This window comes from Lissotriton vulgaris, chromosome 5 (assembly GCF_964263255.1).
Source record: "Lissotriton vulgaris chromosome 5, aLisVul1.2, whole genome shotgun sequence".
Classification (NCBI taxonomy): Eukaryota; Metazoa; Chordata; class Amphibia; order Caudata; family Salamandridae; genus Lissotriton; species Lissotriton vulgaris.
The window spans coordinates 1,319,699,366-1,319,725,872 of NC_141693.1; the positions used below are offsets into that span (position 1 = coordinate 1,319,699,366).

Sequence of the window (26,507 nt, forward strand, 5' to 3'; positions counted from 1 at the left end):
CATGAGCCATCAGTTATCGAGATCCAAACTTCTTCCTTCAAGTCAAGTAAGTGAAAGAAGCGCAAGAAGACAAAGTTGAGGAATTCTTCAGCTTCCTTGTCCAAAACCGTGCTTCTAGGCCCTGCTTCTACACACCACCTGCAGAGTCAGCATCTGGGCCCTCTCCATACTCCCTGGAGATAGTGCAACGCCCGCCAACCTTAAAGAGTTTTATGATGCCATGCATGCCACCTTTGGGCCACAGCTCCCTCTGGGGTTCCCCATGGAACCAAGAGGTGTCCCTGCTGGGCAGCCACTGGCAGGTTCTCCCTGAAGCTAGCTGGTCCCTCTGAATCTGCACCATGGATCTGGAGGGATGCTGTCAATGGAGCCTCCTTCCATCCCGGCTCCTTTAATTCCGGTGCCTTACCCAGTGCTGCCCAACAATGAGCCCATCATTATCCCTGACTCCAAACTGGCGATGCGCTGGTGCAATTCGACGTCTATGTTGGTACCGTCCAGGCCTTACCTATCCGTGGACTTCCTGCCCTTAGATCAACCCTTTCTTCTCAAAGGCAGAGATGAGGAGTAAGTGTCTGATCCCTTAGAAGAGGACCTTCAGCAAGAGGAAAACTGGTATGAGGAGCTGGGTGATGCCAGTTGCTTAGACACCTCACCAGATTTTGGCATGATTTCTCTTCGGAACCCTGTTTCAGAGGAAAGCCATCCTTCACCACCGTGATGTGCAGTGCAGCAGAAGTTCTTGACCTTCAGCTGGCTGCTTTCTAGATTAAGATCAACAGCTTGGCATAGGTGCTTCGCTCAGTAACCGGTTTGGTTGAACTACTGCTCCCCTTTAACGAAGCTCTCACTGACATTGTCATGGAGGCTTAGGCTAAACCTTGAACAGGGGCTCCTGTATAGCGCATTGTTGCCCAAACTCATTGCCTTACCTAAGGAGACCCAAAGTCACCTCAAATGCATTCCCTTCCAGGGATTCCAAGAGATTACACACATTATTTTATCTTCCGCAAGCCTAGCATTGTTGTTGGTGAACACTGCATTCCTCTTGGGCTGATATTCTCATGCACTGTGGGTCTCAGTTGATCAGCTAAATCCCATGCTTGCCCAGGAAGGCCGTGCTATCCTCTACCAAGCATTTGCGGATGCTAGGGATGCATCGAAGTTTACCATCAGGTGTGGGTTGGATATCCCAGGCTCCCTAGGCAGAGTCATGGCCTCTATTGGTAGCTCTGCATCGCCATACCTGGTTGCGGTCCACTAGGTTCTTGAGGGATGTCCAGGCATCCTTGATTGACAAGCACTTTGATGGCACAACCACAATAATGACCTAGGTCTAGGGCATTCAATTTTAATAGATCTGGGGTATCACATGTCGCAATCAATTACAACAACCTCCCATTCCTTATGTATATAGGGTAGGGTATACGCCAGTCAATAGCCCACCTTAAAAAAGTTCGAGGGACGAGAGAAAGCCGGCAGCACTCCTAATATCGTTATGAATAACGGAAGGAGGTGTTACGTGACTCACAAAAGGAGTTGACTGAAAACTGTTTTTATGACCTCTCGGCCGGTAGGAGAGATATCTGTCGATAGAGGTGTTTGAAACCCTGGTGTTCAATGCAGTGGCGTAAAAGGTTTGTGCCCTGAAGAAATTGCCTGACCAGTACCATGGCAATGAAACATGTTGGTAAGTAGAACATGGCTCTATAGGTAGCAGTCATATTCACTTTTTTAATGTACGCAATCCGCATAAAAGAACAAGAATAAAGTTATCTGTTCGTGCTGTATGCGTTTTTATGTCGTATGTTATATGTTGTGTGACACCACTATATGTGTTACTTGTATTGTTTCCACTGCACTATCACTGTTAACACAGTTGCTTTCACTTCGACACTTTTCTTTAAGCTCGATAGCACCAATGATGACAACAGGGCCGTCCTGGTGAGTACCTACCAGGGGTCCCATTGGTGGTGCGCCCGTGAGGTGCTATCTTGCTTGTGCACATTTTTTCCTATCACATTTTGGTGTGGGTTCCTCCACTGTCTGGATAAGGGGACAGGCTTTTTATTGACTGGCGTATACCCTACCCTATATACATAATGAATGGGAGGTTGTTGTAATTGAATGCGACATGCGATACCCCAGATCGATTAAAATTGAATGCCCTAGACCTAGGTCATTATTGTGGTTGTGACTTCTTGAGTGGAGGGCGACCTAGGTCTGCATTTCCCTCTTAGCTCCGTGTTGGTATACAAGCACTTTGATGACTCCTGCCTAATTTGCAACTAACCTGACTCGGTGCTGAAGCACTTTTGGGAGAGACAGGATGCCAGATCTCTAAGGATTTCCATAACTGCCCGGCTCCCAACAGCAGTCCTACTGTGGCCATGTCGGGCACGTATGGGCATTTACAATAACAACTGTACTCGGATGTACACCACAAGCTCAGTCTTTTAGTGGGTGGGATTGTTTATCCCAAAGAGAGCACAGGAGTCAGACCCAGTGACCTGTTCAGTCCCTCACCTCTCTGACGGCTGCCGCCTCTAAGCCTCTTTAGTGTGCCCTCTATTTAGCACAGTCATCCCGTTGGCAGCAAAATCAGGCACCATTTGCCCCAGTGGTCTGCGATAACCTCTGATAAGTGGGTGCTTCAGATTATGCTGAAGAAATACTACCTTCCGTTTGTGGAAACCCTTCTGCCTTTGCCGCCATCCCAAGAACAGCTGATGCAGGACCATCTCTCCTTGCTCTGTAAGGAAGTACAACTCTTCTGGTCAAAGGATCCATTGAGAGGGTGCTCACACCAGACGTAGAGCATGGTTGCTATTCTCACTACTTTCTTAATTATGTAGGCCTATATTAAACCTACACTCTCTCAACTACTTTCTGCAAAAAGAGAAATTCAAGGTGCTCAGGTTCTTTCTGCGCGGCACCCTGAAGACTGGATGGTAGCACTGAACCTTTCGGACATGTATTTCCTTATCCCCACTCTGCCTGTCCACAAGTGTTACCTGCGGTTCCCGGTGGCCACAATCATTTCCAGTTTGCTGTGCTTCCTTTTGGCCTTCCCAGTACCCATTGGATGTTAACGAAAGTGATGGTGGTGGTTGCAGCACATCTACAGAGGTTGGGGTACCTGTCTTCCCCTACCTTGACTACTGGCTATTGAAGGCAAGCTCGCCTCAGGCAGTCCTCATTCACCTACAGACTACGTTAGACCTCCTGAATTCACTGGGGTTAATTATCAGTGTGCTGAAGTCACACCTGACCCCCTCTTGGATACTCGCTTTCCTCAGAGCCATTATGAACACTGTTCGATTCCGCACCTATGCTTCGGAACAGCGAATCGAAGATATTCAGGCTGTGATTCCAACATTTCACCCTCTCTCCTGATTTCTGGTGAGACTGACTCTGAGACTGCTGGGTCTCGGGTCCTCCTGCATCCTGATGGCTCTGCAGTGGGACCTGAAATCCCAGTGGGTGCAGCATCAGGAAAATCTCTCGAACTCATCCATATATCAGAAAAATCTGCAGTGGTGGCTAACTAACCGCGATTGGCCCTGCAGCACACCTCTCGACCTTCCCCACCCGGAACTTACAGTGGTGACTGATGCATCACTTCTGGGTTAGGGCAGCCACCTGTGTGAGGTGGAGATCAGAGGTCTCTGGCCGAGTCCAGCTCCACATGGACCATCTGGAGCTGACGGCGGCTGGTATGGCATTGAAAATCTTCCTTCCATCCATCAAAGGAAAGTTGGTTCAGGTGCTCATGTACAACACCACATGTGCTATTGCAAAAGACGGGGTGGGTGGGGTTGTGGGCCCTGTACCAGGAGGCTTTTTGCATCTGGATGGGAGTGCCAGGACATCTTCCTGGTAGTGCAAAACCTGACAGGCTAATAGAACTCCAGGGCAGACAAACTCAGCCGTTGATGCCTTGCAGATCACAAATGGTGTCTACATCTGGAGGTGGCACAAGGTCTCTTCCGCATCTTGTGAGAGCATTGGCTTGATCTGTTTGCCTTCACAGAGAACGTGTGATGTCAGCACTTCTCCGCATTGAAGTTTCCAAAGCATTTCTCACTTTGAGGCACATTTCGTCTTGAGTGGAATTCAGGGCTCCTTCACGCCTTTCCACTGTTGCCAATCCTGCTCCGAGTTTTCAAGATCAGGAAAGCGAAGGCCCTAGTCATTCTTATGGCTCTGGATTTCGCATGGCGATATTGGTCTCCTGACCTCCAAACATGGACATTTGTCCTCTGGGCAGCCTGGTTAGACTGCCACAATGGGAGGATCACCTGTCACAACAACAAGGCAGGGTCTTGCACTCAAACCCACTCACTGTCCACTTTCATACATGGAGTTTGAGAACCTGCTGTTGAGCTTTTGATCTACAAAGATGGTGTACACCTGAGTCTTGGTGTTCCCCACACCAGGTGGACCCACTGTTGTTGCAGGTGTTGCTGTTTATTTTGTCTCTAGCCCAGCAAGACCTTGCCTTGGGCACTGTTAAGGATTCTTGTGGGCCATTTTGGCTTTCCTACAGGTGCTGGATCAATGCTCCCTGTTCAATTCACCTGTTGTGACACGTTTTCTGAAAGGTTTCAACACTTGTTCCCTCCTAGCTCTTGTGAAGCCCCCAGGACACCTCAATATGGTCCTCACGTTACCCATGTGCTTCCCCTTCAAGCCCCTACACAGCTGTTCTCTGCATCATTAAACTATCAAAACGGACATTCTGGTGGGCATTACATAAGCCAGAAGGGTCAGCGAGCTTCAAGCTCTATGTACACCTCCGTATACCAGCTTTTTCATTGACTGACTGGTTCCTTATATGATTGCCTCTTTTCTCCTGAAATTTGTCACCTCTTTTCATGTTGGCTAGAGCATCCCTCTACCAACCTTTTTCACTCCTCTTCATCCCTTTAACCACATGCGTGCGGCAGTTATTTTTGCGCTGTGCGACTTTTTTCAAAAAGCCACGTTACATGACGAGCTGAGCTCGTCATGAGCATGCGAGCGGCACAACTCATGACGAGCTCAGCTCGTCATGAGCACGGAAGGGGTTAAGAAGGAGACAGTGCATCACTTGGACCCAAAGACAGCTCTTTTGGTACACATTGATCGCACTAGGGACTTTCAGGTGGTCGGTCAACTCTATCGGATTCACTGCTAGAAAGAGGGCAAGGCTTTGCAGAAGCAGACCATTTCTCGATTAATTTTTCTCTGCTAAACACAACCTAAAAAGCAGTCTCCTGAAGATTTGATGGCCCAATCCACTAGGGCCAAGGCCACTACTACTGCAAGTGGGGTATCTATCCTGGAAATCTGACAAATACTTTGTGGCTGTCCTCTAAATGTTCACAAAGCACTACCCCTTGAACAGTCAGGTACACTGAGATGGTCATTTTGCCTAGTCGGTCCTTCAGGCCAATCTGCAGACCCACCTCCAGGGAGGTATTGATTCGGCATCTATGGTGAGGAATCAGCTGTTAGAAGTCTCTATCAGAAGAACGAGTTACTTACCTTCCTAACCTGCAACTAGACAGAGTCTTTACCAGAAAAGGTGTTACCAAAGGTAAGTAGCTTGCTCATCTCGAAGACATAGTTATGACTTCAATGAAAGAAAAGTTTTTTTCATTGTGAAATGCAGCATACATTCTAGCACCCTACAAGTATGCTGATGGCCTCCAAGATTACTTGGCAGCCTTGATGTGGGGGACCGGAATTAACAAGTTAGGCTTCCTACTGTGCCTTTTGAACACTGTTACACTTATCTGGGGATGTGAAGAGATTGCACGCCATCACTGAGAGATTTTAAAGGTTAGTCTTTACAAAGAGTTCTTGTGCAGTAAAACCTGCATTGCAATAAAATTATATTCCAAATTCTGATCCTGGAGCCCTATTGCAAGCTGCTTTGCAACAAACAAACTACTGCAGGGATGACCAATTAAATAGTTGAAATGAGGTTACACGCCTCAAATTGCTGACAATCTGCTATGCTCACACGCTGCTGAGTTGTGTACTGGAATGGGCCAAGCTGCTCCTTTAAAAAACGATGAAAAATGCAATCAGATAGGGTAATGTCAAGATTTGTACCTCGCCACAAAGTCTGTGGAAGATGGATTATGGATCCAGAGATGGGATGATTCCTGTGAAACTGTCTTCATTTGACCATTTGCAGCCCCCCAGCCCTCGAGGTCAGAAGTAGAACCCTGCTCCCCATATGTAGAGATCTCCACCTGCCTCGTGGGACTCTCTAATCTTATAGTGAAGGCAGTGCTCCAGCAGATTTTCTATAGGGTGAGTTAAATGCTGAGCTAGGTCATGTTGTTTTGACCCCCACAGCATTTGTTTGTTTTCAAAAAAAGAAATCCCAAAGCGGGATTTGATTTTTTTTGTTTTGTTAACATCAGGGGCCCTGACATGCAGGAGCTCTGTGCATCAGAATCATTAAATGATTTCCCTGCCTGGGTCTGCCATGCTTTCCAAGACAGTCCCAGATAGGAAAATATATTGATCAGTGCCACACCCTAAACAGAGCAAGGCAACAGTCACTCCAATGAACCTGCTGACCCTCTGCCATTCAAACCCTGCGGTTCACCCACTTCTAAATGAGATGGGGAGAACCACAAGTTTGGCAGGTTACCACCAATTTATGGTTGTACTCCCTGTCATCCAAACTCTGAATGTCGTCCCCCTTGGTCTCTTCTCAAGACAAACTTTTAGCCAAATATAGAGAATGGTGAACTGCGCTCTTCCAGGCAATGGAAAAGATGCAGTTCACTGACCATGTGGAGTACAGCCTATCACATTTAGGAATCTCCACCAGACAGGCATAGATGCCTGTGCCTTCAGCAGAACCACCAAAACAGCAGTTCCACTGAAGCCACTGAGGTTTGCTGTGAATGTGTAATGTTTGATTTACCCACACTGTAAAGTTTGTTGTTTTTCAGAAACGAACTCTAAAAGCAGCAGTTTCTTTTTTGAAAAACGATTGTCCCTGGTTCATTGGGAGGTTTTTCCAATGTGCGAGGATCATTATTGTTAGGGACCACCCTGTTTTTTTAGCAATCCTGATCTGAAAAAATGAGATCAGAATAACCACCATCAATTAGGCAGATGTTCTGACGTCGTTGACTGAAGCACCACTAGCAGCTATGGTCTGACGTCGTTGACTGAAGCACCACTAGCAGCTATGCTATGAGTCAAATGTTTCCTCAAGCAGAGCCATCATAGGCTCCACTGTCCTTGCGATTCCCTCCTAAATTAAAAATAGCATGGAACGACAAGTTTGTTGGATTAGGCATTCAAGATGTTTTTGACCAAGTACCCTGTCCACCGAACCCTGAATTTTAATGGAGACGGCGCCTAGGTGAAAATCCAGGCAAGGTGGCCTGCATAAGCCGAGTAGAGAAAGACCAAACGTTTGCATCTGCTTTATGGTTGTTCACAATCAGCCAGTGAGGCAAAATGTTTTTCTGGAGTTTTAAGTTATTATCTATGTTATGTTTGTAATACATGTTCTCTTGTGTGTTGTGACTTCAGATGTGATTTGAGAGAAGCTTAGTACCACAATAGAGTTGGCCAGAAATGATTTGCAATGTAGTTTCAGAGTGTTGTGTGGCAGAGTTATGATTTTTCGCTCTGGTCTTTATGTGACACACTACCATTGAACAGGAGAGAGTTGCTTGATGCATGATGACAGTAGATACATGTTTCAGAATGTGCCCTTCTTCCGTTCAGTAAGCTGTAACCTGCCCTGCCTGCGCTTAAAGGTAGAGAAGAAGCTGAAATCTGCTATCAAAGCCTTGAAGAAATCTATAAACCAGGAGCGCTTTCTGATTCGATTTGCCGGCATGGAATATGAAGTTGCGCAAAAGCTGAGCATGTCCACGGAGAAACAGGAGACCTGTGGCCCAGGACAGCAGAGGGTGGCATCTAAGTGTGGTAAGGCAAACACTACAGAAGGTGCATGGATGCAAAAGGCAGAGACGTAGTGTTTGAAATTTGGTGTGTCAAGTTCTTGCTAGCATTAGAGGAGTAAATTAATCCAGCTGAGCACCAGTTAATAGATGACAGTGAATAAGTATAACAAACTGGCAGTGAGAATATGGAAAACACATGCAAAGCCTTGCCTGGACAATAGAATATTTGTGAAACTGTGGGCCTTATTCTGAGTGCTTTGTAGCTGTACCCAGTAACTCTGCCTCAAGAGTTATTACTGTTGTGCTGTTGGTAATTCTGGGTAGGTAGGGAGAGATGCTTTGTATTACCTATGGGACCCAAAGTAACCCCTGAGGAATTAGGAATTACTAAGGTCATCTGTAATTCCACTTCCAGTTCCTCTAATTATCCAGTATTGGTATCTTTCATAGATTCACATGCCTGAATCATTCCCGTCGCCGAGGCGGGAGTCCACGGTAAAAATATATATATATACAAAAGCAGTGCCTTAGTAAGAACTGTAGTAGGCTAAAAAGAAAAGAGGCCCATAAGGCCCACAACTTAGTAGCCTATCTACCTCATTATATGAAAAGAACCAAAAAATGGTTGTAACCAAATAGCTGTCAGCACCCTCTAGAGCCTTCCCAGTAGGGCAGTTCTCCTCAGATTTTCTTAGCACAAGTGAGAAGTAGGTATCCTAAATAGAGAGCTGTCCTGCCGGGGAGGAGGGTGGGTGCATGTGAATCTATGAAAGATACCAATACTGGATAACTGTAGTTACAGGTAAGTAACTTGTTTTCTTTTCCAGTACTGGGGTATCTTTTATAGATTCACATGGTAGAATCAGAGTAGCAAGCAGTAAGCCCAATAATGTTGTTTGCGGACAATGGGAGACAGAGTGTATATACTCCCCAACACATCCGGGAAGTTTAGAAAATTACCAGAATATAGAAAACCATTTTTAGAATGAAGTACTCATGGTACATTAACATACTGTGCAATAATATCCATCAATTAACAACCGTAAACATAATAGAGAACATGTTCATATTCGTACATAAATATTTGCAATATCAGAGACATTATAATTCTAACCTGATTGAAGAAGATGTTGAAGAACAGCTGGTCCCACCACTGCATCGTCCTGCGACGCAGACTGTAGACAGTAGTGCTTTGTGAACGTGTGGACATTCTTCCATGTCACAGCACGACAGATGTTCTGCAATGTAACACCAGCAAATAATGGTGTAGAAGCCGCCATAGTCCTGGTGGAATGCGCTTTGACCTTTCTTTGCAAAGGTTTGTTGGCTTTATCATGGCAAAATTGAATAACAGAAGCAATCCATCTGGCTACAGTTGCCTTCGTTACAGCTTGTTCCAGTGTGGCCTGACCATAGGCAACCAATAATTGATTGGATAGCCTAATATCCTTAGTCTTCTGCAGGTATACTTTTAGGCAACGTTTGACGTCAAGAGAGTGTAAAGCCCTTTCCGCCGGCGTAATTTTGGTCTGGGAAGAAGGTGTTTAGCTTTACGGGTTGATTTAGATGGAATTGAGAATTTGGGATTTGTTCGTAAAGTACTTTAAGACTGTCGTTTTTCAACATTCCTGCCACTCGATCAACCCCTAAATGTGCAGTGGAAGTACAAAACCAATAATGCTTAGTGTTGCGGTTAAAAATACAACACATGACATCAGGCCATCAGTGAGTGATTAAACGTGTCTTAGTGAATGCATGGGTGAGTGACTAATCTGTGTGAATGTCTGCATCAGTTTGTCAGTTTGTGTGTAAGTGGCTGCATAGGTTATTGAGTAGCTACATGAGTGTCCATATGGGATAATGATTGGTTGTCTGAGTACCTGTATGTGTGGATGGGTGGGGGGGGGGGTGACTCCCTGCATGGATGTGTGAGTGGGTGATTCACTGGGTGTATGGGTTCATGAGTGCATCTGTGAGTGGCTGTATGGGTGGTTGAGTGCATGTATGGCTGTGTTGGTGAGTGAATGATGTCTCAATGGTACATGTATGAGTAACTCCATTGGTGAAAGGCAGTATATGTGAGTGTCGGAGTATATAAGTGAAGTGACTATATGTGAGAGTGAGTGATTGTGAGAGTGGCTGTCTGGATGAGTGAGTGCTTGTGTCAGTGATTGTACAAGAGAGTAAGTATGTGTTAGTATCTGTATGAATAAGTGAGGTGGTGTGTGTATAATGTACAATGAGTAAATGGCAGTGTGATTGATTCTTTGACTGACTGACTAGGTGTGTGAGTACTTCTATGGGTATGTATGTATGTATAGGCATTTATATAGCGCACTACTTACCCGGAGGGTCCCAAGGCGCTTCGACCGCTGCAAAACCCTTCCTGGCTTCCCTGAGAGATGGTCCCTTAATGGGTACCTCCAGGGTGAGACCAGGCATCCCCGGCGGTCTGGTGGGGCCGTTAGTGAAGATGAGGCAAGCTAATGCCCAGAGTTGCCGAGTGTGATCACTGATCGGAGTGGGCACCGAGGCGAGAGAATTATCGAGTCCGCTGACCCTGGTCCAGAAACCTGCCGCGCCGGGAATCGAACCCTGGTACCGGGCCGTCCTCTGCTCTCGGGTCTGCCGCCTCTAACCAGTGAGCCACACTACTTCACTGGGTGAGTGGCAGTGTGTGAGTATCTGTATAGGTGTATGAGTGCATACATTTATCTGTATTGATCAGTGACTGCATGTATGAGTGACTGAAGGGGGAAGTGGATGTGTGTGTAGACCTAAGAATCAATGACTGGGTATGTACTAACTAGTTTTTTTGTGTCTATGGTTTAGAGGATGTTTGTCTGTATTTTTGAGTAGGTGTATGAAACGTTATATTAGGGTGTGAGGAGGTGCATCAGATAAAAAGTGGATGATGTCATCAGTGATGTTACTGTACATGTCATGAGTAATGTAATATGTGACATCATCAGCAGTGCATTGCGGGGGTGCAAGTTATAGTTAGCTCTACTACCTATAATGGCCAAATTTCTCTGGTTTTGTACGAGTGAAATGTCCAACTAACTATAACATCCCTGAAACCTGTGTTTTTTTCAGTGAATTTCAAAAAAGTGCATTTCTAAGGTTTTTAAAATGCAAATTTATAACTTTAATGAAGTAGTTGCGTTAGCAGAGTGGTGCAGAAAGTGGCCTGGGCCTCCGACCAGCACTTAGCAATTCTGCTATGTAGGACTTACAGGAGGTACCAGAAGGGCTACTTGACCCCCAAAGTCCCTCAGTAGTAAAGTGGACCTCATCCCCCAACCAGTACTGTGCCAGGAGGCGCATTTGCGTAGTGGTGGAGAAAGGTGAGCCTGCGAACACCTCTTAGCAATCCCACTGTGTGGGACTTACTGCAGGTAACAGGAGGGGAGTTGGCCCCCAAAGACAACCTTGTGGGCCAACTACCCCTCCTATTAACTCCAGTAAGTTCCACACAGCAGGATTGGTAAGTTCTCATAGCAGGCCACGCCTCCTTTGCCCACCACGCTGCAAACGCGCTCCCTGGCATGCTATTGGATGGAGATTAAAGTCCCCTTCAAAGCTGGAAGTCCCTAGGGGCCAACTAGCCTGCCTGATACCTCCAGTATGCCCCAGATAGTGAGATTGCTGAGAGGTGGAAACAGGACATGGCCCCTTTCTCCACCACTCTGCAAATGTGGCTCCTGGCGTGCTCTTGGTTGAACGATGAAGTCACATTGCCTACTGAGGGTCCCTGGGGGCTAGCTAGCCCACCTGTTATCTCTAGTAAGCCACACACAGCTGGATTGCTGAGAGTGGTCCGAGGCAATGCCCCGTTTTTACACCACTCTGCAAACGCTCCTCCTGGCGCACTGCTGCTTGCGGGATGAAGTCCACTTTAGTCCTGAGGTCCTCAGGACACAAGAGGACCTCATCGCCCCACCAGCAGTGAGCCAAGAGGTGCGTTTGCAGAGTGGTGTAAAAAGGGGCGTGGCCTCGGACTACATTTTAGCAATCCCACTGTGTGGGGCTTACTGGAGGTACCTGGTGGGATAGTAGGCCCCTAAGGACTCTATGGAATTAAGGGGACTTAATTCCCCAACCCAAAACGTGCCAGGTAGTGCGTTTGCAGAGTGGTGCAGGGAGGGGGCTGGGCCTCCGGCGAGTTGCCGTTTCTCTTTTATTTTTTTATTGTTAGAAGGGCGACCCCATCCCCCAGGGCCTGAGACCTTTTTAGGGCTCGGCCTATGTCACCACGAAGTGGGGCGGAGCTCCGAGCTCCTATTGTTAAAGAGAAAAAAAGAAAGGTTTCTTTAGGGCTCGGGCCAAAAACATTCCTTAGTGAGCGTGGTTTTTTTTATGGCATCTGCATAGTAATTCGTCTTCGCTGTGCTGTCTTTTTAGTAGCCTTGACGCGATAGGCTAAATGTTTTTTCGTCCGCCATTTTTGGCATTTTCTGTGCGGTTTCGCGCACGGCAGTCCATAAATATCAATTAGGAGCTGTCATGGTTCCGCGATAATGTAATGCAGATGTTGTGGGCGCGTTCACCAGTCTGGAGTGAATGGCGCGCGTTCGTGCTTTTCCTGTGTTCTCTTCAAGACTTTACGGTCTGCCTATGGAGTCACAGGTACTGACCACTTTACTGTTTACCGAATGGTCTCCAAGGAGAGAAAACATGAGTGTATTTCCCACCCGTACTACAAGATAAAAAAGTAACCCACCAATAACCGAAAATGAGATTTACGTCAGAAAAAAAGTATTGTTTATCGTTATCGAGTTAAGGAAAATTGTGTTTTCCAGAAGAACAGTGGTAATTTACAGTGTGGTGTGGTAGATGCAGGTTTGTGGGGGAATGAAATTGACTAACTTTTGGGTGTCTCCTCATGTTTGCTGTCTTTAGCCTCATGTTTGCTGTCTTTAGCCACACGTTAACAGGAATAGCTGCATCGACCTAGCCCAGCTCCAGAGAATAACCGAGGTCAGTGTGTGTGCCCGACAGCTCGGGTGCACCGGTGTGCATCTTGCTGGTGTGCACTGCACTCAAGCTAGCCAGGGTAGGTGACTGCTCGCCGCCCCGTTCCCTTCTCATGGTGCGCACCCCAGGCCGCCTCTGTCAGATCACTGCTTGTGAATCACCAGCGTGTACGTGTTATTTACAACTCACTTGAGGGGAATCAGCACCGAATATACAGAGACCACACTCTGGATTTAGTTACAACAATCGCAAAACTGTAGTAGACTTCACTTCATCATAAATCTTCTCGGTGAGTTTGCAAGTTGTTTATTTGTTAAGGAGTTATATAATTCCACGAATGCCCCTCACTCTTCTTACGGTCGCTTGTTTATTGACGGAGAGTATTTATTCTTCCAATTCCTATTTTGTTATCACCCTTGTCGTTAGCATTATTGTACCTACAATCATAAACCTCACTAACGTCTTACTTCCGCCTATTTCCTGACGCTGCAGCAGTGGCCCTGGATTGACTTCATGAAGTTTGCCGCTGATATTAAACTAATCCGAACCTCCGTCATCTTCTGCTGTAAACTGTGAGGTGCTCTGAGGCGACATGTCACATCCTTTTCAGTAAGGAACGCTGATAGCTGTACCATCTAGTGCTATATATGTGATAACTTATGCTATGCTGAGCATTAGACTGTAATATCACATTTTGCGTCATGTTGTTAACCTTGTTACTTGAGTGGGGTGCGTGTAACCTGTAATCAAGTTCAACATACGTTGCAGCCACGTTATGTCGCATGTTGTGCGGTGGGGTAGTTCTTTCCAAGCCACATAAGTGTTGCAGTGGGGCGTAGGGCTCCACAACGCACCGTGCTGTTGTCCTGCATTCGCTGGGCTGTAGTATACTCAATGCCACGCAGTATCCTGCTTTTAAGTTTTCCTATTTAAATATTTTTTCTAGAATTGTTATGACATGTTGATGTCACCTTATGTTCTGTGGTGCGCTGCAACTCCCACTTCATTGAATTCTTTTGTATGCCTTGTTCTGACTTTCTGCTTCACGCACTGCACCTGTTACAGGCTTTAACCCCGGGTGTGGTACTGTAATAATAAGAATATATTCCTGTCGTGCTCCGCTGTGCACTCTAGCCACTTCTAACTATGCCATGAATGATGCCCGTGCCAGGCTTAGTTTTGTTATTGCATGATAGTTTCCTGCCATGTTACCTCAGGCTGCGGTGTTATATGCTTTCAACCTTCTGCATGCTCGGCCGTGTTGTAGTTTATCCATGTACCCTTTTCTATTTTACCACTTCCCACCTTTGAACTGGTACACATATTTATGTCATACCCATTTGTGTATGATGGAGTAGTTTTGCAACAATACAATCAAGTTATGTCATGTATTTGAGCAAATGTATATATATATATATTTATTAGGTTATTGTCATTTATCTATGTTAATAAATACAGTTCAGTCTTCGTGCGTTTGTTTGCTATTTTAATCACACGACGTACGTATAATCTTGTGTTAACGCACATTTATGACCTATGTATGTCATGTAAAGTCATGCCATGCTGCACACATTTAAATCAGACGACGCAATTGTGTCATGTTCTGCCTCTTATCACGTAATACGTTTGTGTCATGTTATCTTACGACGTATTTCGTGTTGGTATGTCGAGCTTTCAAGGCGGCATACTGCACACTTGTAAAATATGTATGTCGTATGCTATGATTTATGGTTTTCATCACGTGTTCTTTCTATGGTATTGTACCGTATTTCTAGTTCCGAAGTCGTTTTCTGACGTTATTTATATTCTCAACGCCATACCACGGCCTCCTTTTAATACTATAGGTACGTGGGTCTCGCTTTGTATAATATTTTTTTGTACCACCGTACATCCTGCCTTGTATGTGTAGGGCATGCCGTGACATTCTATGCCGCGGTGCACTACCATATATTTGTATCCTAGTATAGCATGCTACCTTTAATTATATAAGTCATTCTATTTTATGGTACAAATTATATATTTTTATAATTGTACAAGTCATAATGCATTTATGATACATTTCTTTGATTCTGTGTCATGGTGCATATATAATATATTTGTGTCACCCTATGCCAGAGTACAAGTAAATATATATTTAGGTCATGCTACGTACATATGATGTATTATGTATGTACTACCACAGAGCATGACCAGTCATATCAAGATAAATGTGTGTCATTCAATGTTATTGTACATATAATTATATATCTGTGACATTTGGTGTTATATATGTTTGTGTTATTCAATATATGATATGTGTGTTTTCTCATTTGTGATGTGGTTAACTATATTACCCCCTCACCAGCCCCAGTGAACCCTACCCAGCCCTTGTTTCACCTCCAGAACACTCTATAATATTCCTTTACCTGTTTACCCCAAGTACTTTTGTGACATGTGTCAATCTGCGGCTTCTAATACCTCATGTTTTAATGTAAAACGCTGTACTGCCTCACAGACTAGGCGCGCTCTAAAATATTTTATGTGTTTCAAAGTATGTGCTGTGTCATGCTACACCTGTGATGGCAATTTAATCAAGCATAATAGCGTTTGCTTCTGTATTACTGTACATGAGGAGTGCTTATGCCATGGTGCAGTTTATGAGCATGCTCCTTTTTACAGTGTGTGAGTGTGCAGGGTGAACAGTGTGTAAGTGTGCAGGGTGCACATTGTGTGAGTGTGCAAGATGAGTGTGCAGGATGAACAGGTGTGACTATGCAGGGTGAACAGTGTGAGTGTGCAGTGTGAGCAGTGTGTGAATGTGTAGGGGCAGTGTGTGAGTGTGCAGGAAAGAAACACTCAAAGTAAGTCCACCACACACATACATAACACCACACACATAAGACCACACACACACCATACACACACATACACCACACACACATACCACACACACACCATGTACACACCACACACACATACACCACACACACACCACACACACATACCACACAAACACACCACACACACACCACTCTCTCACCACCACACACTCATCACCACTCACCACAACACACTCACTACCACACACTCACCCCCACAGACTCACCCCCACAGACTCACCCCCACAGACTCACCACTACAAGCACAACCACACACACAACCACACACACAACAACAAAACACCAGCCGTCAGTGCACGCTTTCACCAGGGCCAAACACCACCAGCCATCAATGCACTCTTTCACCAAGCACAAACACCATCAGGCGTACAACACCAGGCAGCCGTCAGTGCACTCTTTTACAAGGCGCACTCACCAGCAACCGTCAGTGCACGCTTTCACCAAACACACACCATCAGCCATCTGTGCACGCTTTTACCAAGCACACACCCACCCACCAGCCGTCAGTGCACCCTTCCACCAGGCACACACACCTCCCGCCGCCAGTCCACTCTTCCACCAAACACACACACCACCAGCCATCAGTGCACGCATCAATTGTTAACGCATCCACAATTAACTATTGTAGCAATCGCAGTATGGTACACTTTACTTTTAAACATATTCATCTAAAGCACAGCATGCACCCATTGCTACAATTACAATCCAACCCACATAATTCCACTACACACCACATGCACAATGCCATTAGCTCAAACTCAAATAAATCCGAGCCCGATTGCATTTCTAATGCTTGTTTTTGTTGTTGTTAAGAAATGGAAAGGGGGGCACACGGCCCCCCTTCCGAGGCCGATTTCAGACCCAGGGACCCCATCCCCCAGGGCATGGCCACCTATTTTATTTAAAAAAGAAAAACATTTCCTATAATTCCCATAGACAAAGCGATTTTTGTTTTGCTAATAACTTTGATGCTGTTTGAAGAGTCTTCATGAAAATTTCAAAACTAGTGTACAACTCACTTCAGCTGCTGTCGGAAAGGTTTCGGAGTGATTTGTCATGCGGGGGCTGAGAAAAAGGAGGGGGTTCCAAAACACATTTTACCCATGCAATTTTCCATAGGGATTTTGAACATGACTACAGCCCGGACCGCTGAACAGGATTACACCAAATTCTGCAGAAAGCTAGATTTTGGTCCAGAAAGATCTCTTTTTATTATTTCATCTAAATCCGTTCAGTAGTTGTGGAGTAAATAAAGAAAAAAGAAACATAGATATCTAGAGATGCAAACCCTCCGTGGATCCAACAGATCTCATGCTGAGAACTGATTTACTGCCAACACTTCAACCAGGAGGTGTTGGCAGCCACCTTAGGACTCAGACTCAGCAGAGTCCCAAGAAAAAATTATAAATAACAATAAGGAGGCAGGGTAGGAAAACCCTGACCCTGTAGGCCTGCTGGTGGGGTCCTACAGGGACTTCGCTAGGGTCAAGAACATTTTTTTTCCAATTTACCGCGATTTCGCAGGGATCCGAGATTCTGCGGCAAAATTGATATAAAAAAAACAAGTGTGGGCTCCTGCGCTTGCTTTTCTTATGCTCCCTGCGTGGGCCAGTTCCAGTGGAATGTATTTATTTATTAGGGTAACTTCCCCACTTAACTTGAAGTATCACTAACTTCACCCATGCTCACTGTGCTAACACTGCTGTGGGTTTGCTTCCAAAGAAGTTGCTTTCAAAGAAGGGAGACGGGCCGGAGTGCAGTTTATTTTTATGAAGCTTCAAATATGGTTCAAAATAACCAAAACAAATTAAAATTAATATCAATAACAGATTGTAAAAGGTGGTCTTTTCACATTTCAAAAGTTCACAAAGTCTTCCTTACCAAAATATACAATTGTGAATTTGTTGGAAGTGTATCCAAGTGGTTATCAAACAATGGTGCCAAATTACATTTGAAATTCTAAAGCATGATTTAATGTAATCTTGTTTAGTGCAAACTACTTCAGCTGGGTCCTTGGGTGTATAAACTAGTTTGTGTTCTCAGGTATGACAAGCTTGGCACGGTTTCCTGTCTTCATGTACCTTTGATGCCGTCTGTGTGTTTGAGGATCTGTGTATGTTAGAGTGCGTGTCTCTGCTTGTGTGTCTGGGATGTGCACTTGCCTGTGTGTTTGTGGATCTGTATACATGTGTGAGCTATTGCATGTGTGCTTGTGTGTGTCTGTGTATATAGAGGAGAAATCCACACACAGTGCTTTGTTTTAGTAGATAACGTGGTTTTGAATATATGACCTGCCATGCATTCTGTTTGCTGAGGAATTCCCATACAAGCCCTGTATCCTTGCATCAGCTCTCCAGAAAGCTGCAAAGCTCACATATCGTGCAAGGTGTAATTTCCTGCTTGGCAGCTGGTCCTGCATCTGACAGTTAACAAAAAAGAAGCATTCTACTCCGAAGTGAATTCCACTTAAGCCCAGACTTCCTCTGCCCCTCTCTGAAATTTAAAAAAATCTGATCATTGAGTGTAAGTGTCTCAAACATCGCAGCAAATATTTGCAGCTCCAACTGCCAGAAAATGCCTGTTACAACCTAACTTCAGTGCTCATAACAAAGAACTTAGGCTATCTGGTGGAACGTCATTCCTGGTGCTCATGGTGCATTGTTTTCATGAGGAGGGCTGATTAAAAAATGAAAGCGCTCCACCTCAGGTCTGTGAAGGCTACATTTTATTCCTGGACGCCAAAACTACAATAAGCGTTGTTTTTGCCCATACTGAAAACTTTTCATTTAGTTGCCTTATATGGGCGAGTGACCCATAGATATAATTACAGATTTGCAACTTTCGAAATGTAATGTTGGACTGTATGGAAAGACGCTACAACAACTGTTCATTCTCTTATGCTCCTCTCATGTCAGATTCAAATCATCAACTTTTATGTCAGCTCGGTTCTGACTATCGGCCTAATGACTGTACTATTCAGGCCAGAACCTCTGAGTGCTCTTCAACACAACCATGTACATGGAAGCCTTTACAGCCACCAAAGCCATGGCTGCTATAGTCCAAATACATTATAGCCACAAGGTCCATCCTGTCACCCCTCACCACAATACCAAAAATCTACTCCCAGCTCTTTCCTTCAGCAAACTAGTTTACGGCACATCTTACAGACCGTTCTCCCTATGCTCATTTCTACCTTCAAACAAGGTGCTAAAGTTTGCTGCAAGGACCGTCTGTAGCCTCACCTTACACTGCCAAACCTCTCACTAGAGACATCAAATCAGCAGTTTGTCTGCAAAAATCAGAGTATTATACATACTACTCAGTCTAGTACTTGCTATCACAGATGGGCGTTCACCTAACTACAAATAACAATACGTTAGTGGAGGGCCTGAGGGATATTTATAGACCAGCCTAGGTTGTACCCCTCTGCAAAGCTAAATGAACAACAAGGAAACCTAGGGGTCTCTACAGGAAAATATCTTGGAAATTCCTTTTTAATTAACCCGACGTCTAGCATAGTACATCAAGATAACATCAAGACTAAAAAGTTCTGACCAAAGACAAGGAACCTTAGACAGGGGGCCACCAGTGATTGTAGATCAAAAACCTTTTATAGGATTCCCATCAAAGACTTGTGATGATCAATGTTATCATTTGGTCGTCCTTAGGGTCGTGTGTCTCTGGATCATTGAGACAAAGATCGTACCCTATGGTGGATTAGGGTTCCGACCCGCAATCACTGTTGGACCATGTGGCATTGATCTGATGGAATCTGGTGCAGTGCAAGAAATAATAAAAGTGGTGAATTAAAATAGGATAGAGGACCAAAAGAGGGAATTTTCATTAGGGAAGGCCTCTTCCTGTTAAAAACAAGAACAGCGCAATATCATAGCAGTTTAACCAAATATCTGCATGGGGGCCAACATGTTTCAGCCTAATGGGAAAAAGGGACCCAGGCTTTCTTCAGGGCCTCTGTTCTAAATAGTAATGCTACTGCATATAGTGCAAATAATGTGCCAACGCAAAATACAGTAAAAGAATCACTATGCAAAACTTGTCCAAAGAGTGACTATTCTCTTAAAATGACCAAGGCCTGAAGGGGCTAAAAATCATACTACCTACAGCCTCTGTGGTGAAAACTATACAGATAACCTATCTTCTGCAGCAAATCAAGCACATGTACATAGGTTAGTACCTGGAGCACACAGTCCTCTATGTTATATAGAAATGATTATGCTGTGACGAATTCGTCTAATAACGCAAGGCTGCTTACAATAGTTGTTATGTAGTAAGTACAATTTTTGCCCTCCTGGAGCAGCACCAAAAAGCGTGTGTGCAACATAATGAACACAAGTCGTCATCTATCACCTGTGCACAGAGTTACTTTTCAGTACAAAGATTTATATCATGTTCAGTACCTCTTCACACCTACATTCATTTGAAGCACATGCATTTGGTAAACAGTTGAACCTGTTAGCTGGACATAGGCTGTACAAAATTAGGTAGAAAAGTAATATGGTAGTTTCCGCCACCATAAATACTATAATACAAACTAACACATCCATGATGTCATGAGTGATGTAATATGTGAGTTCATAAGCAGTGTGTGACGAGAGCGCAAGTTATAATTAGCTCTGCTAACTGGTAAATTTCTATGTTTGTTTTAGTTCAAGACATTAATGTTGTCACTGACATATTCACCCATAATTGATATCACACCTAAATATAAAGTTATTTAAACCTTTGTTTTTCTCAGTGAAAATAAAAAAAGTATATATATATATATATATATATATATATATATATATATATATATATATATATATATATATATATATATATATATCCACAAGGTACATTTATCCGTTAGAATAAAACGTCGCCGACGCTCAGAAAGTTGCTGTGCACGATCGATTTTAATAAGGCAAGAAAACAACGCGTTTCGCTTTACAGCTTGATCACGTTTACAAAGTGAATCACCAAACAATTGTCCTTTTACGCTTTCTCTGAATCTAGAAAGAGGACAAACCACCAAGTGTATAAAAACATAGGTACCTTCAGGGCAGACATGTTTTAAGGAGCAAAGAAGTGCAAAAAAGTATATGCGCATATTGCATTCACGATGTAAGTTATGTGAAATAAGGTTAACGTCATAAACGAAATATATGTAAATGACAGAAAAACAAAACATGAAAATATAATGGTTGATTTCATGTAAGGCAATTACGTTTCAGCGTTCAGCCACTTGATTATGTAACAGAAAATCTCAAAACTTTATCAAATACACAAAACATTTTGCTTCAGTGATGGTAATCTCAGCGAATGAATCATAGGAAGCCACGCCCAAGTGGGCAAATAGCCCCGTCATAACAGAACAAGGTATTCATTACGGTTTGAAAGAGTCCAAGCCCCAGTGGGCAAATTTACTCGATGTTATTAAATGTCTGTTATGAGTGCAATAAAGTTTTGTGCAAAGTCCATGCCCAAGTGGGCAAGCCTTATGTATAACAGTTCATTTGATATGTAACCGTCAAAAGAGTGTTTCACAACCAACGCTTCCTTAGTTTTCAAAGCAGTTTGCTTGGCTAAGTTTGCACGCTCCATATTCAGTCACATCAATTCATGAGGTACCTAAACAGAAAATATCAAAGAGGGGAGGGGAAGTTAAAAACATTTTACTAGAATGCTATGCAGACAATATAATCGTTATATATTTAGAGGTATTATTCAGCAAGATGTACTGCTAATTCTTCATGCAAATTCAATCCATTAGGGGTCATACTCTCAAAGTCAATGATGTAACGTGATTCGAGTTGCCGTAGTGCAAGTTTCTTATTACCACCACGTGTGCCAAGAGCAATTTTGTCTATAACTACCATCCTCACCAGATTTTCATTTTGAAAATGATGGCTAGCGAAGTGGCGAGCCACTGGGTACTGTAGATTAAGATTTTTGATCGCCCTCAGATGTTGTAGGACTCGTTCTTTCGCTTTCAAAATAGTACTACCTACATACCAAAGGTTGCATGGACAGATGAGTACATAAACACAGTAGGTTGTATTACATGAAAGGGTCTTTTTGATCAAGAAAGTATTGCCTGTAGTTGTAACTGTAAGTTCCCTGCAGTTAGTGCTATTCCGACAGGCCTTACAGGATCTGCAACATCTGAATCCTGGAGTGTCTTTTAGCTCAATTTTATCCACAACAACATTTTTACTCAGCTCATCTTTCAAGGATCTGCATTTCCTGAAGGTGATCTGGGGGTTGTGGCTCAAATAGGGTTTCAAATGATGGTCCGTTAATAAAATACTCCAGTGTCTATTTAGGATTTTTCGGAGATCCTGTGACTGTCCAGAATAGGTGGTAATGAACCTAACTTTTTCATCATTTTCCTTGATCTTGTTAGGATTCTCAATCCTAACAAGATCAAGGAAAATGATGAAAAAGTTAGGTTCATTACCTTAATCTACAGTACCCAGTGGCTCGCCACTTCGCTAGCCATCATTTTCAAAATGAAAATCTGGTGAGGATGGTAGTTATAGACAAAATTGCTCTTGGCACACGTGGTGGTAATAAGAAACTTGCACTACGGCAACTCGAATCACGTTACATCATTGACTTTGAGAGTATGACCCCTAATGGATTGAATTTGCATGAAGAATTAGCAGTACATCTTGCTGAATAATACCTCTAAATATATAACGATTATATTGTCTGCATAGTATTCTAGTAAAATGTTTTTAACTTCCCCTCCCCTCTTTGATATTTTCTGTTTAGGTACCTCATGAATTGATGTGACTGAATATGGAGCGTGCAAACTTAGCCAAGCAAACTGCTTTGAAAACTAAGGAAGCGTTGGTTGTGAAACACTCTTTTGACGGTTACATATCAAATGAACCGTTATACATAAGGCTTGCCCACTTGGGCATGGACTTTGCACAAAACTTTATTGCACTCATAACAGACATTTAATAACATCGAGTAAATTTGCCCACTGGGGCTTGGACTCTTTCAAACCGTAATGAATACCTTGTTCTGTTATGACGGGGCTATTTGCCCACTTGGGCGTGGCTTCCTATGATTCATTCGCTGAGATTACCATCACTGAAGCAAAATGTTTTGTGTATTTGATAAAGTTTTGAGATTTTCTGTTACATAATCAAGTGGCTGAACGCTGAAACGTAATTGCCTTACATGAAATCAACCATTATATTTTCATGTTTTGTTTTTCTGTCATTTACATATATTTCGTTTATGACGTTAACCTTATTTCACATAACTTACATCGTGAATGCAATATGCGCATATACTTTTTTGCACTTCTTTGCTCCTTAAAACATGTCTGCCATGAAGTTACCTATGTTTTTATACACTTGGTGGTTTGTCCTCTTTCTAGATTCAGAGAAAGCGTAAAAGGAAAATTGTTTGGTGATTCACTTTGTAAACGTGATCAAGCTGTAAAGCGAAACGCGTTGTTTTCCTGCCTTATTAAAATCGATCGTGCACAGCAACTTTCTGAGCGTCGGCGACGTTTTATTCTAACGGATAAAGGTACCTTGTGGATGTTTTGGGTGACCGGTAGCCCTACGCCGACCCACCCGTGAACGTGACTGATTGTGAACCGGAACTCTGGTGTTGTTCTATATATATATATATATATATATATATATATATATAAATATTTCTGTTGTGGAAATACATTTTCGTACCTGAGCCTGTGGTCCGTCTCCTTCTTCGCCGGTGTTGCTGGACTGCTTGCCGGAGGTAGTGTGGAGTTCGTCTTTGAATATTGAAGCGGAAGGTGGTTTTGCTTCCAGTTTCTCCTAGAAGCGGCAGCCGCCATCAAACCTCTCGTTTATTTCTCCGTGGCGGAAAACACAGCGGCTGCCCCCTGATTTTCCGACAACTACTGAAGCCGAAGAAAAGGATCGCAACACCGGTCCGGTCGGAGGACCCGCGGTTGGCCGTTTCTTGGATCGCAGTGAGTGGTGGAATGCACACTTTCAGGTGGGGAGGTATCGGAAAGGAAATTTTAGTCAGCCGGTACCATCAAACGTCGACCGCACTTAGTCATTCACACAACATTATGTCAGCTGATGGGGTAAAAATGCGTGAAGAAGCAGCAGATTAGTTGTTTAATACTACATCTAAGACATCTAGAACAGTAGCGAAAACACAAAACGAAACTAACACCGACGTGGGCAAAGTAAATATAAAGACATTGTTTAAAGAATTGGAGAAAAGTTAAACACTGGAAATTACTAAGTGGTGGGAGCATAGGTCACTAAGTAAATATGTTGAAGTGGGCCGAGTCCCTCGTGGATTAAGGATCCTTTTAGCCCCTAGCTTTGACAGACCAAACCCTGTAATGTTAAAGGAATGGGGTGAAAGCAATTTATCGGCCTCAATGAACTTGGTGCACATTTTAATCAAGTATGCTGCCATAGATCGAGATAAAATTCTAGAGGAAATTAAAGCTTTGAATACAGAAATTAACAGCAGATGAGAAAGTGAGGACATCAGAAAATAGTCTGATGCAATGAATGACCGCCTCAAAAAACATGAAGAAAAGATAAAATTCAGAAAGGCGCATTAATTCAGTTGTGACGAAGATGATTATAATAATGGCCAGATATTTACTTTTACACGGAAATATAATGCTACAAAGAGACAAGAATATAGCAAGAAAAGCAAAAGAACTGGACCGGTTGAAAACGCTTCCACAAGTGCTTCTATAAATATCTGTACAAGTAATCGAACCAATGAGAATGAAAATGAAGAAGGTTCAAGCATTGATACAGTGTCTCTTACAAGTGATTCCAGTAGTAATTCCGATTTTCCCAATCAATCAACAATGACAAAATTGAATTTAGAGCAAGAACTGGATTTTTTAGTAGCAGAGAGACTCCAAACATTAAGACCGAGGCAAACAAGGCAGCTAACAAACAAAGACGAAACAAAAGGAGGAGAGAAAGGAGGCGTAAGTGTAAACAAAAATCATCAAAAAAAGAAGAAAAAGAATGCATGGAGCAAAAAACAATAGTGGATAACACAATAATCAATCTATCCACAGTGAATTTAAACAAAGCTAAGGATCAACTACTCTCCCTTGGACTTAATTAATGTCCAAGTCAGAGTTTTAATTATGCAAAGACCAGGATAGATGTATTTTGTTTCATCCACAAAGTTGAAATTAAAAATGTTTTTTGCCTTGAAAAACGCTAAAGAGACAGTTGAATCAAAGATGAACAAAAATAGAGAAATAAGTGAAGTTTCAGGATCAGCAGTCTCTTTAGCATCTGATGCCCATCTATTACTAGACATGCATGATCTGGCAGAGTCAACAGGATCTCAACCAACAGAACCAGATTTTGACCAAGCTACACAAGCCAGATTAAGTAAAATTGAAATACACCAAAAAAGTGCTGGTATGAGTCCCTTTAAATCTAAATCCAGTTTCATGCCAATGATGCATAAAGATTCGATTGATGTGTTTCATGACTGTGTAACTAAGGATATCAAGAAGTTGTATCTATCTATTAACAGAAACAAGAAAAAGAAAAATCTACATATGACACGGGAGTATACAAAATTGATAAAAAAAACTATCAGAAAATAGTGAAATTGTTGTGAAAAACTCCGACAAAGGAGGTAACCTGGTGATCTGGCCCAAAAAAGACTACATCGATGAGGCCAATAGACAATTAAATGATGGAAGTTGCTATGAGAAGACAAATCAAAAGGAATATACAAAAGCCAAAGAGACTTTACACAAAATGTTGGGACAGTGGCGCAGGGAGGGTTTAATTTCAGTTGAAGAATTTAAATTTTGAATGTAGAATTTCCTGTCCTTCCCAACCTATACTTAATCCCCAAAGTACATAAGCTAACAAGTCCAATCCCCGGCAGGCCGATAATATCTGCTATAAACAGCATGGGGCAACATGTAGGGGAATATGTTGATTATTTCCTACAAGACTTAGTTAAAGTTGTACCTAGCTATGTACGTGACGCAAGTGATTTTCTCAGTAAAATCAAGGATTTAGAATTGGATGCCAGCATGCTTTTGATAACATTAGATACGGGTGTCTCTCTATACTAGTATTAGCCATTCTCAGGGACTCATAGCTGTCAAGCACCTCTTATCCAATAGAAACATTGTCTATTATGAACATAACAAAATGATTGTGGATCTAATTGAGTGGTGTCTCCACAATAATTTCTTTATATTTGGTAAAGATTTATTTAAACAATTGAGGGGAGTAGCAATGGGATCCTGTTTCTCCCCCAGCTACGCGTGTTTACACGTTGGCTGGTGGGAGGAACAGGTCCTAGCTACTAAACACAAACATTGGGTAGATAATAACATTTGCTGTTATCTCAGATACATAGATGATATCTTCATCTTGTGGAGAGGAGATGAACAACAAGCACTCAAGTTTGTAGAAGACATCCACTTAAATCTACTTAATTTACACTTCACATCGCATATTAATAAAACTAGAATACCGTTTCCTGATGTAGAAGTGTATATTGAAAATCAAAGTATTAAGTCTACGTTGTACAGAAAATCTACTGCCGGAAATGCAACGCATCCAAGACATTTAATATCCAGCATTGCGTACGGGGAGATTTTAAGACTGAAAAGAATTTGCAGCTCCGCTCCTGATTTTGATTTCTGTCTTGAGGCTATGATCCTACGATTCAAAGCACGTGGATG

The 26,507-nt window shown here is 43.2% G+C and overlaps 1 protein-coding gene across 2 annotated transcripts in view; it reads left to right on the forward strand.

Moving 5' to 3' along the window:
- SCUBE3 (signal peptide, CUB domain and EGF like domain containing 3) overlaps positions 1 to 26,507 on the forward strand; it is a 1,095,585-nt gene that overhangs the window by 927,708 nt on the left and 141,370 nt on the right. For both annotated transcript variants that reach the window (XM_086923234.1, XM_086923233.1), the window contains one exon: positions 7,750 to 7,953. In XM_086923234.1, coding sequence (XP_086779360.1) covers positions 7,750 to 7,953 — 204 coding nt within the window. The remainder of the gene's footprint in view (positions 1 to 7,749; positions 7,954 to 26,507) is intronic.